An 11,824-nucleotide genomic window follows, 5' to 3' on the forward strand; every position below is an offset into this window, starting at 1 on the left:
TCACTAAATAACCTACAAGAGTTTAATCAATAACAAATCAATAAATATTTTTTAATTATATTTTATATTAATTAATTATCATTAATTAAAATTTTATTTAAATTTTTAATTTTAAAAAATACAAAATTAATAATTATTAATTCCCTAAAAAAATCTAGTTCTTAGATTATTAAAATTAATAATTCATTGGAAATAAGGAGCATTACAGCTTTGAAGACAAAGATGTTATTATAGACGCACCATTACATTTTCTATATCAATTCAACTCATCCCGGCAAATGAAAAAAATTGAACTAGTAATAACAAACTGACAACCTGTGAACCCATGAAGAATGCCAAAATGGGCCATTGAAAAAGAGGGAAATAAATAAGAGAAACAATACAAAGAAAGAGAAAATAGAAAAGAATCCAAAAAAAGGTAAAATAAATTTAACTAGAATTCCGATCCCATTGAATGTTTCAGCACTTTGGAAGATCAGCAGGTGGTGGAAGCAGCTTCTGTTGCGCTAGTTCTCCATCCAACACAACCCAGGCCATCTTTAGACCCCAGCTTGTGTGAACCTCAAGGTGACAATGCATGAACCATACTCCTGCACACGTAATAATTAATATATCTCATATAAATATATTAGATATATGAGTCACGTAATTGACACTTTGACGGTAACGTATATGCACTTTGCAATTGCATCGCAAGGAGAATGCCATATCATCAATAAAATTTGTTATTCTTTTGTTAATATTCAACTAAAGGCATTTTTATGAGCAATGTTATTTAACTAATAAAATTTATTATTTTTAAATAATATTTAATTAATACAAATATTTTTAATTAAATTTTAAATTTAAATTATAAATTCTAATACTATAAAAATAAAGTATTGGTTAATATTAATTAAAATATTAACTCTTATTATTTTTTAATTTTATGTATAATTATTGCTGATTAGATTTTAAGTATTTAATTTTAGACTCTAAATTTTTAATTTTAAATTTTAATAATATAATAATAAAATATTCACATAAAATACTAATTAATATTAATAAAAAATATTAGTCTCTAATATTTGTTGAAATACCTCGATTCCAGCGTAATAAATAAAATGGTTTTCATCAACTTATCATAGCTATGAACCGAATAATCCGGTGTAGAATAATGTTGTTTAAACTTACCAGGGTTATCTGCTAAGAACCGAATAGCCACCCATCCACCAGAAGGGACTCCTACGGTGTTCCTTTCAACTGGATCAACAAGATTGAATTTCGAAGGGTCCTTATTCGGATCGAAGTTACCAAATCCTTGTCCAACAACAAAGAAATTGAAACCATGCAAATGCAGAGGGTGGCTTTCAGCACCAAGAATGCTAGTGTCCTGCAATACAAGCTCCACACTCGTGTTGAATGGAAGAACCGCTAACTTGGTTCCATTGTTAACCATAGTGTTGTTGGGTGGAGTTCCAGTGTAGTTGAATGGGATCAAGGGACTAACGGGAAAGTTAGACGAATATACACCAAATGATTGACCAGAATGGTGGGCTTGAAGAAGAGAGGTAGTTACTGGGAGCGTGAACGACACATTGTTCACCGATGCAGCGAACTTGGTTCCGTTGGGCCCTTGACAAGTTTGGTTATGGTCGCAAGGACTTGTACCTGTTCAAATATATTTAGGACCACATTATATAAATAAACAATCGTGTCGTTTGATTAATCTAACCATTTCCACCTAATCAAATAAGAATTTTTAATATATAATATTTTAAATATATTGTAACATTACCGAGGCCGATTGTGAAGAAGAAGTGTCGATCGACATTCTGGGGAACGTTAGCCGGGAACTGAGGGCTCGCAAGGCTGCGAAGTTTGTTGGTAAATTTTGTTGCGAAAGAAGTGTCGTTGAGGGCAGGGAGAGTGGGTTTAATGAGGGGAATCTTTGTTGAATGGAGAAGAATATTCGGTGGGACCTGGTATTCCAAGATTCCGGAAACGGTTGAATTGTCGAAGGTTCCTTGGCCAGTTGCATATGGTCTAGCACTCATGAAGAATGTAGCGTTAGGATAGTGGGGTTTTGTTTTGAGAAGAAGGTTTGTAGTTTGGCCTGGTGCGATGAGAACAGTGTTTGTTTCAAATGGTTTCACATAAATTGCATCTACGTCAACAACTGTGAGGGTGTGGTCTGCGATGCTAAAGAAGAGTTCGTCGTTGAGTGCAGCGTTAATCAAACGGAGCAGGTAGGTTTTCCCTGTCTTCACCCTTAACTTGAATGTATCTGCAAATAAAACACTCCAATTTTGTCATTTATTTGCAATTTTAAACAAGTATTGAATATGAAAAATTGTTTTGTGTGACATGTGTTTGGAACTTGGTACCTTTAGCAGAGCAGTTATACAATGGCCCTGGAAGTCCATTAATAGTATAAGCATCAGATACATTTGGACCTCCACCTGTTTGTAATGCCTGTGCTATCACTACTTCAGGATCTGCATTAAACCATTCTCCTGAAAATTTTTTAAATTTATCAGAGTTGTTACTACTAATTAAATAGTGAATGTATGTCGTAGATCACCAGATTAATAAGGACATACACAAGAAGGGTGTTTTTTGTTGATCCTCTAATTAATTATTACATACCAAAAATGATGGGAACTTCCTTGTACGGTTTGGTGAAAGGATATGGAACACCATGCTTTGGAAGAATAATGAGAGGACCATAAACAGTTGATCTCAGCCATGAAATGTGAGCATGCCAAAAGAGAGTGCCTCTTTGACCCACAATTGTGAAATTGTAGACATAACTTTGGCCTGTTTGAATGGGGCATTGTGTAACATATGCTGGCCCATCAGCCCACCCTGATCGAAGTTGTCGAATTCCATGCCTATTTGCAACAAAACCGTACCAGGTGTTTTGTCATTAATCTCATCTCTAATTTTGTTTACTATTTTGGGTTACGGTAATGATAGGATGACAAAAATAAAGCTAAAAGTTCTTTTTATTTAATATTTATTAATTGCTGTAAAATAAAGTAAGTTCTAATTGATTTTGACTAAATTTATTTGGTTACCAAACATTAAGGGTTAGTAGTTTATGGGTGTCAAAATTCAAAGTAAGTCATGGAGATTTAAAATGACAAGTTCGTTTCTTACTATTTGAGGGAAAAAGTGGCAAGTTATACTTTTTCTAGATAAAAGAAATAAAGGAATAACAAGATGTCCAATTTATTTTGAACATTCAAAGAACTAACTTGTTAAGTGAAAATTTTTTAAGTCATTTTTAAGTCCTAAACAAAACTATTTTGTCTCATGATTTTCATGGTTAAAAACTTCAAGTGTAATTAAAATTAGTGAGAAAAGGAATTTATAGAACTCAAAAAGTTGTCAAAAGGCCGAAATAGAGATTTATTACAGCTACTAATTAAGGATAGATTAAGCTCCTTTTGACAAACATGATAAAGCAAAATAATAATACTCTAATCATCCTTATATGGCTTAGACAATTGGAGATCATGTTGACATTAAAGCTTGGTTTATAAAATTTTTTTAAGAGGTGTTTGTATTTTTTAGTAAATAAAAAATTATTTGTTTTTATTACTTGTAGTTTTTAAAAATTAAAGGTATTTTTAAAAATATTTAAGAGAGAATTTTTTAAAATAATTAGTTTTTACTAAAATTTAAAAAAATAATATAATCTCATATATAATAAATAATCAAATTTACTCTTATATTCGTGATAATCTTTTTAAATTTTAAAAGTTATTTTATTAAACATAATTATTGTTATTTGTACTTATTAAAAATTATTTTTAGTATGATTTACTAAATATATACAAATGCTATAACGTTTAAAAAATTATTTTCTAAAAATAAGTTTTAATAAATAGAGGGGGCGGGGGATTTAACTCTATTTCTTCTATAAGAAATATATTAATAAAAGGACACTTATAACAACATTCACTTTGGTTTATTGTGGTCTGTTTTTAATGACTAGTGGGTTTTTCTTGTATAAATACTTTGTGTTAATATAAAGCCTCTTAAAGCATAAATTAATTTTACCAATGGATGGTGATGTTGTTCTGAACATGGTTGACAACTTTGATAAGAAGACGATCACCCTCCCTTGCAACAATGCTTGGTCCAGGAAACTGACCATTCACTGTAACCATACTCTTCGTATGGCATAGCCTTGTCACATTTTCGTACTTTATCTACACCATAGAATCCAAACCATTACAAAGGATTATTCTAAAATAATCGTGCTAGTATGTACTAAAATCAACTATTTTAGTGTATACCTAATATTTTTTATTGTTAAATAAATAATAATGGAAATGATAAATTTTTTAACCTAAGGTAGAGTTTTAAAATAAGTTCATCTAAGATTTTGAGACATACATCGAAATGGTAGTGCCTTGTAGTGCCCCCTAGTGCAAGCTGAGGGATGATAATCAAAGAGATGAAAAGCAACAATAATGATGGGAATAATGTACATGATTGATGAAGAGGAAGAGTAGCTCCCATTTTTTTTTCCAATTCTAGAGAGAGAAAGAGAGAGTGTGTGATGTTTATGAACACTATTAGAGTTTGAACTTTGAAGTGTTGATGAAACTGAACTCATTAGTTGGCAAATTTATAGAGGAATGATACAATGTGGTTGGTGCAATAATTATCTACTATATATTTCCAAGAGAAGCTTAACCATATACATACAAGAGCTTCTTCAGGTGCTTTCTTTTTTTATATTATTTTGTGTGAGATCAGTTGTTAGAACAACTCAAGAGTGGTGTCCAAGACAATCAATTATTTACGCTTGACTCATTGACCTCCTTCTTCCACAAGTCAAACTTTAATTTTGCAAGATTCAAGAGTGGATTTAACGCACTTTTTATTTTATGTGCATGAAAATTGACATCCGGAAAAGATTGGAGTTCTCTGATCTAGTAAAAGGAGTTGAACACGTTTGTCAATTTATTGTGATAGATAGCTAGTAAAAGTGAAATAAGTAAAATCCATCATATCAAAGGAAAGGTTATTGAAAAGTAAAAAGCTCATTTGTTTTACTTTTTTAACAAAAATTCAGATAGCTAGGTTTTAAGTATATATGCTCAATATTTAAAATATTATTAAAACTAAAGTATATTTTAAGATTCTTTAAGTATTTACAATGTGAGATTATATTCTTTATAATTTTCACCAACCATCTTTCACAATTAAAAATAAAGTAATAAACTAGTATACAAGGTCAATAAAAGGCCAGGTTACGTAGATTTTCATTTTATCATAGAATTATTCCCGACTCCTCTATATCTTTTCAGGCAATTGCTCTCTATCTTGAATCCATCAAATGATAATTTCATTGGGCCCTTTAATTTAATACCATAATCCAACCTTAAGTTCGCTTGATGTCAAATTAAATTATTAATAAGAATAGAAATAATATTTGGAAGATAAAAAAAATCAGTCAAAATAACTAAAATTTATCTTATTTATTATTTATTAATTATCATTATAATTAATAAATATTAAATGAAGTAAGTTTGATTTTTTTTCTAACATTACTGTAATAGTAGAAAATCAACTTTTTTCATTTTACATTAGTCAATTTTTTAAAATTATTTTATTTATCTTAAATCTAGATACTAAATCATAGATGGTTAATTCTAAATCCGAAATTATAAAATTAAACTCTAACTAATTAAAACTTAATGTTTTATACTTTCTCATAAATTAAAGAATGAAGGCTCCTTAAGAGTTTTTGGTCAGATGTTACTCTCTCTCAACCGATGTTCTTGGAGCCGAAGCAATATTGATGAAGGTTTCTATCATGTAGTCACTGTAGTGGAGCTGTTATTGCCCCATTTTATTGCATTGTCATGAGCAACAAGACAAAGGCATGCACGCATAACAAGGAAACTAAACCTGAATAAAGACAATTCTTTTTCAATGAAATGCGTATACAATATTCCATTTACTTCTTTAAAATTATAAGTGCATGTCACTTTAATTTCTGTAAAATTATCAATTTAGTTTTTAAATTTTAATTAATTTTGTTGAATTATTTCACAGAGTAAAATGACCGAAATGATATCATTTGGAACGAAGGACTAAAATGACCTATAAAATATAACTTTAAACATTAATTAAATTGACATCTTAAAAATTTGGGAATTAAAATAAAACATAATTACAATTTCAAAAAGTAAATTATCTAAGCTTTACTCCATGTGTATGTCAAACACCATCCAAAAGGAGCTACATAATTAAAGTGGTATTAACTCTTGTCTTTATCAGGCAACCTTTCTCTGAATTAAGGATTGTGTTCGTTACATGGTACATCAAATCAACATCTCAAATAATGTCTCCAAGCTAACAAAAACAGTGGATAAAAGTTTCCTCATGGTGGAAAAACTGAAGCCAACTATTCCTATAAAAATGCTAAAAACATCTTCTCATGATGATCCTTATTTAAAAAGTGTAACTTATTTTTTTTGCAACACTTTAAATAAAGATAACATTTTTATTTCAAATAAAATTAAATCCTACAATCTATAATCTAATGGTCAAAATGATATATCTTTATATGATGACAATTATTAAATCTTTATTGGAGTAGCCACCAAAACAAAAGTATTACCTTTTTAAGCCACGACAGAGTAGCCGCAACTAATTCATGTTAGCTACTATTGCAAAAGTTTAATTTCTTCCATTTCTTTAGTGTTTTAAGATTATTGTTTTATTGGAAAAAGATTGAATAATATGCGCATGTTCTAACTAAATTCACTTTTCATTGGAATTTTGGGATCATGTAAAAAAAAAAAAAAACCCTTTATATCACTACTCTATCATTTTATTCATTGAATTATCACATATAAATTGCCTTATAAAAAATTGATGCGTGAACATTTTGTACTCATATTTCCTTTTTTTAGTTATTTTTAGATATAATTTAATAAATTTTGTTATATTTTAGTATTAAAATATTTTTTGGATATTACTTTAAATTATTTTGATGTTTTTATTATTTCAGGTGAAATTCGGGTGAATTTGACAGAGTTCTGTGCAAAAACAAAAGAAGAAAGTGGATGCTGTCAGCCCTGACCTCTGATCCTTGCATTTCAACGAGCATAATTTGAATTACAGAGGTCCAATTGATGCGATTTTAAAGGCGTTGGAAAGCCAACTTCCAGGCTTTCCAACGATATATAATAGTCCATACTTTTCTGCTGACGTTTAGCACTCAAGAAGACTGAACTCACTACTCATTTTCTGGTGCTGAACGCCAGCTAAACGCCAAAATACGGGTCAACCTCACCCAAAGGAGCATCTTTAGTGGGATTTAACTTTTAATTGTTATCTTTTATCTCATTTTAGTTATTTTTATTTACAAACAAAATCTTTTAGATTTAGAATTTAATATTTTATTTTAGTTTCAAATCAAATTAGTATTAGTTATAGAAGGGAAAGGATTCAACCCTTAGGGCAACCTCTCCCGGAAGGGATCCTCTCCTCTTCCGCATGTTCATACTTTTTTCTACTAGGGTTTATTTTCTCCATGAGCAACTAAACCTCCATTGTTAAGATTAGGAGCTCTGTTTATCTTCTATGGATTAAGACTATTGCTTTTCTATTTTAATTAATATATTGATTCAGTTTCAAGGATTACTTTCGTTCTTTATTTTATGAATTTGGGTGGAACAAAAGTATGACCCTTTTTCTATATGTGTTCTTGTGATTATTGAAAGAGTTATCTCGCTTGAACAACAGTTTGGAAGTAAATTCCTCCTAAATTACTAATTACATGAACTAATTGGGATATGTGACATATAATCCTGTTATCTTTGGGTAATTAGGGTTTTTGTGGTCATAAACTAGTCTTGACTTTAACCCTCTAATCGGAATTAAGTGACTGCAACGGTGGTGGTTAATGAAGGTTAGAGGAGACTAAATCACTAAGACATTAGGATTTAGTCATTTACAGTTTGCCATGGAATGAATCTTGCATTGTTAAAATAGTTAGTAAGAAAACTTAATCCGGAAAAGTAAACATCTCCGATACTTTAACTGTTTTCTCTCACTGTTTTCATACCAAACCTCTTATTTGCTTTTTTACTTTCTGATTTACTGCTTTATGCAATTTTAAACCATCAAACAACTTTTTCAGCCTGTCTAACTAAGCTAATCATTCAACCATTATTGCTCAGTCTATCAATTCTCGTGCAATCGACCCTCACTCAACTGAGGTATTACTTGGACGACCCGATGTACTTGCTGGTTTAGTTGTGGATATTATTCTCAAAATCTGCATCAAGTTTTTAGCGCTATTGTCAGGGATTGACTGTGATTGATAACTATTAGTTGTTTGATTGCTTAGATTAGATGTTTTTTGTTTTTGATTTGTGTTAATTTTATTTTTCCCTTTTAAGTTTCCCTTTTAATTTTGGTGTCCCCTAGTAATTTTTTTTAATTTTTTAAAATTTCTAGTTACTTTTTTTTGTTTAATTTTCAAATTTTTTTATTGCTTAAAAAAATATTCTTTCTTCTTTACTTTTTTGTTTACCACATGGGGCACTTAATTTTGTTTGGTCTTTTGTGCTGAGGAAAAATAATGGAGAGGGATCACATGGGTTACTACTCATACCCAAGGAGTGATTCGTATTATTGTGGATGGAGGAACTACCCTGATTTTGGTTGGCAAGGCCAAGAAAACTACCGTGCTCCATATTCCATATATCAAGAACCATCATCTCTTTATGCATATCAAGAATCACCATCTCTCTATTTATATTAAGGACCCTCATTTTTTTATCCATATCATAAATCATCAACTCCTTATTCATGTCAAGGATCATCAATTCTTGAGCTTGCCATAGAAGAATTAAGGAATATTACTCAAAATTGCATACAAGATATAAAAATGAGTGTCAAAAATATAGAAAGAGATGTGGAGTTGATTACCAAGTGTTGGGGAGAGGATCAAACAAACTCCCTCACAAGAGAAGCAATACAAATTTCTACAAAAGAATGTGAGAAAATCATTCAAAGGAGTCCATCCTCTAGTGAATAAGAGAACTACATATAGAGAGTGAGTTCATTAAACCACCAATTCAAGAGGTTCTTGATGAAGGGGTACACTTCACCCATCACACAAAACCCAAGTTCTAAATTCAAAGTGGTGAAGATAATCAAGAAAAGCACTAAAAAGGAGATTGTGACCAAAGAACAAAAGACCACTGATAAACCACTATTTTATGGTTTATCTTATGCTCAATTGAGTGGTTTTTATCAACTCTTTACTCACTTATTCATACAATTCGCATGTTTTACATTTTCCTTCCTGATTTTGTGCTATGATTGAAAACATGCTTCTTTGATCTTATATTTACTTATTATTAATCCTCTCTTATTACCATTAGATGCCTTGATATGTGTGTTAAGTGTTTTCAGATATTATAAGGCAGGAATGGCTTGGAGGATGGAAAAAAAGCATGCAAAAGTGGAAGGAATGCAAGAAGTTGGAGAAATTGCTAAGCTGTCCAGCCTGACCTCTTCGCACTCAAACGGCTATAACTTTAGCTACAGAGGTCCAAACGACGCGGTTCCAGTTGCGTTGGAAAGCTAACGTCCGGGGCTTTAATTTGATATATAATTTACCATAGCTGCCCCGACGCCAGGCGACGCAAACGCGTGGGTCACGCGGACGCGTGACCTGGCAGGAACGCAACCCGCGCGGCCGCGTGGACGACGCGGCCGCGTCACTCTTCTGTGACCTGTACGGACCAGAAAGCGCTGGGAGTGACTTCTGGGCTGCTTTTGACCCAGTTTTCAGCCCAGAACACACAGATTAGAGGCTATAAAGTGGGGGAATGCATGCATTCATAATGATTCACTCATAATTCACTTTCCATGATTTAGATTTAGTTTTGAGAGAGGTTATCTCCTCTCTCTCTTTAGGATTAGGATTTAGGATTTAGGACTTCTCTTAGTTTTAAGAGTGACTCTTCGATCCGGGTTCAATGTTCCTTTAATTTATGTTTCTCTTTTATTTTTATTTACTCTAATAATTTTATTTGTATTTGATTTATGTTGCCCAGTTGGCTTATGAACTTTTCATGTTAAGATTTGAATGATCTATTTATTATAATTTGAGGTATTTCAGTTTAATATTACTTTCTTTTATTTACATGATTATTGCCTCCCATCTGAAGGCATTTTTTATTCCAGCAGTTTCAATTTTCTTTCCTTTTGGCTTTGGTTAAATAATTGGTGACTCTAGAGTTATTAAACTCATTGTTGATTGAAAATTGGAATTCATCCACTTAACATACCTTCATAGTTAGAGGTTAACAAAGTGGGAGAAAAATCTAATTCTCATCACAATTGATAAGGATAACTAGGAAAGGACCTCCAGTTCTTTTACCTTGCCAAAGGTTTATTTTACAGCTATTATTATTTTATTTTACTTGTCATATAATATATTCTCACCTTACTTCCAAAACCCCAATTTTACCTTTTTCATAGCCAATAATAAGAACATACCTCCCTGCAATTCCTTGAGAAGACGACCCGAGGTTTAAATACTCGGTTATCAATTTTAAAGGAGTTTGTTACTTGTGACAACCAAAACGTTTGTACGAAGGGATTTTTGTCGGTTTAGAGACTATATCTACAACACGACTATTTTTATAAAATTCTTTACTGGCAAAAATCCTAACGTCAACCACATCCATGAAAGAAAGAAGGTCAACAAAAAGTAATACAAACTTTACCCCAACAAGCACTGTGAATCAAGTCGATAACAACAAAACAAAGCTTGTTAGGAGGAATTCAAATCCGAGGGCACTAATCTTCTCCTCTTCTCCCTTGTAGTTATTTCTTTTAACCAACTGGAAGAAGACAAAAAAAAAATTCAACAATCAAGTGTCAAGCTAATGACGTTAAAAAAACGCTTGTTGGGAGGTAACCCAATGACGTGGCGGAAATTGGCGAGTTAAGAATTTATTAATATGGACACGTTGCAAGTACAGTCCTTAACCAGCTGAAAATCCGCTTATCAATTTAAAAGGGGTTGTCACAATATTGAAAGTTAAAATACTGGGAGTATGAATCCCAGGTCGTCTCCCAATGAGTTGCAAGGAGATGTGTTATTTTATCAATCGGGCGTTTTCAAAAATGGTTTAGTTGATAAGCAGGGAATTAATCTAGAGAATTTAACTAATTTTAAATAAAAGCCTTGACTGGGGGTAGATTAGTTGGAAGCCCTATTCTTGTTGAAATACTCTCAAGATTAATTAATAATTGGAAGTCGCTCTGCTTAGTTAGCCTTTACTAGGTAAAGGAAAGTCAAGCAAGTTGGAAATCTGTTTCTAGTCATAAGTCCTAATCCTCTCCCTTGGGAAGGACTAGAGTTAATGATTAGAGGGTGATTCAACAATAAATCCAATTATAATTTCTCTCTTGAGTAATTCAACTCAAGGGTTCCTTTCAATCATCCCCCAATCAAGTCATGGGACTACCCACTCATCATAATTATAAATTTCACAGAATTAATGGTGAAAATAAAAGAAGACATGATAAATAATAATAAAAGGATTAATTGAAAATAAAAATAGTCTATATTAATAACTTGTAGAAATAATCCAATGTCAACTCTAGAGGGATTAAGAATATGGAAAAATAAATATAAAAAGTAAATAACAAAATAAGATGACTAGTACCGGAGGTAGACTCTTCTCAAAAGTTAAAGCCAAAATCTTCCAATCCTAATTATGAATGCTCAAGTGAGTGAGAAACCTAGGGGAGGAGTAAATCCAAATCTCCCTGTTTCTGCATGTTC

At 31.6% G+C, this 11,824-nt stretch overlaps 1 protein-coding gene across 1 annotated transcript; it reads right to left on the reverse strand.

Annotated features, from left to right (window-relative positions):
• Positions 1 to 211: 211 nt before the first annotated feature.
• Positions 212 to 4,568, reverse strand: LOC130976517 (laccase-17-like). The gene is made up of 7 exons (XM_057901396.1): positions 4,387 to 4,568; positions 4,048 to 4,199; positions 2,629 to 2,873; positions 2,367 to 2,495; positions 1,778 to 2,266; positions 1,174 to 1,650; positions 212 to 590 (listed from the first exon to the last, which is right to left on the reverse strand). Exons 1-7 carry the CDS (start codon positions 4,510 to 4,512, stop codon positions 460 to 462), a joined length of 1,749 nt encoding a protein of 582 aa, XP_057757379.1. The 5' UTR covers positions 4,513 to 4,568; the 3' UTR covers positions 212 to 459.
• Positions 4,569 to 11,824: the final 7,256 nt, after the last annotated feature.

The sequence above is a fragment of the Arachis stenosperma genome, chromosome 4, assembly GCF_014773155.1.
Source record: "Arachis stenosperma cultivar V10309 chromosome 4, arast.V10309.gnm1.PFL2, whole genome shotgun sequence".
NCBI lineage: Eukaryota > Viridiplantae > Streptophyta > Magnoliopsida > Fabales > Fabaceae > Arachis > Arachis stenosperma.

What these genes read in the sequence shown, in the direction of transcription:
- LOC130976517 (XM_057901396.1), bottom strand. Translation starts at nt 4,512, where the DNA reads ATGGGAGCTACTCTTCCTCTTCATCAATCATGTACATTATTCCCATCA. An exon ending in AACAACATCACCATCCATTG is followed by an intron (nt 2,874 to 4,047) that starts GTAAAATTAATT and finishes TGTTGCAAATAG; the next exon opens with GCATGGAATTCGACAACTTC. An exon ending in GTTCTTAGCAGATAACCCTG is followed by an intron (nt 591 to 1,173) that starts GTAAGTTTAAAC and finishes TTACGTGTGCAG; the next exon opens with GAGTATGGTTCATGCATTGT.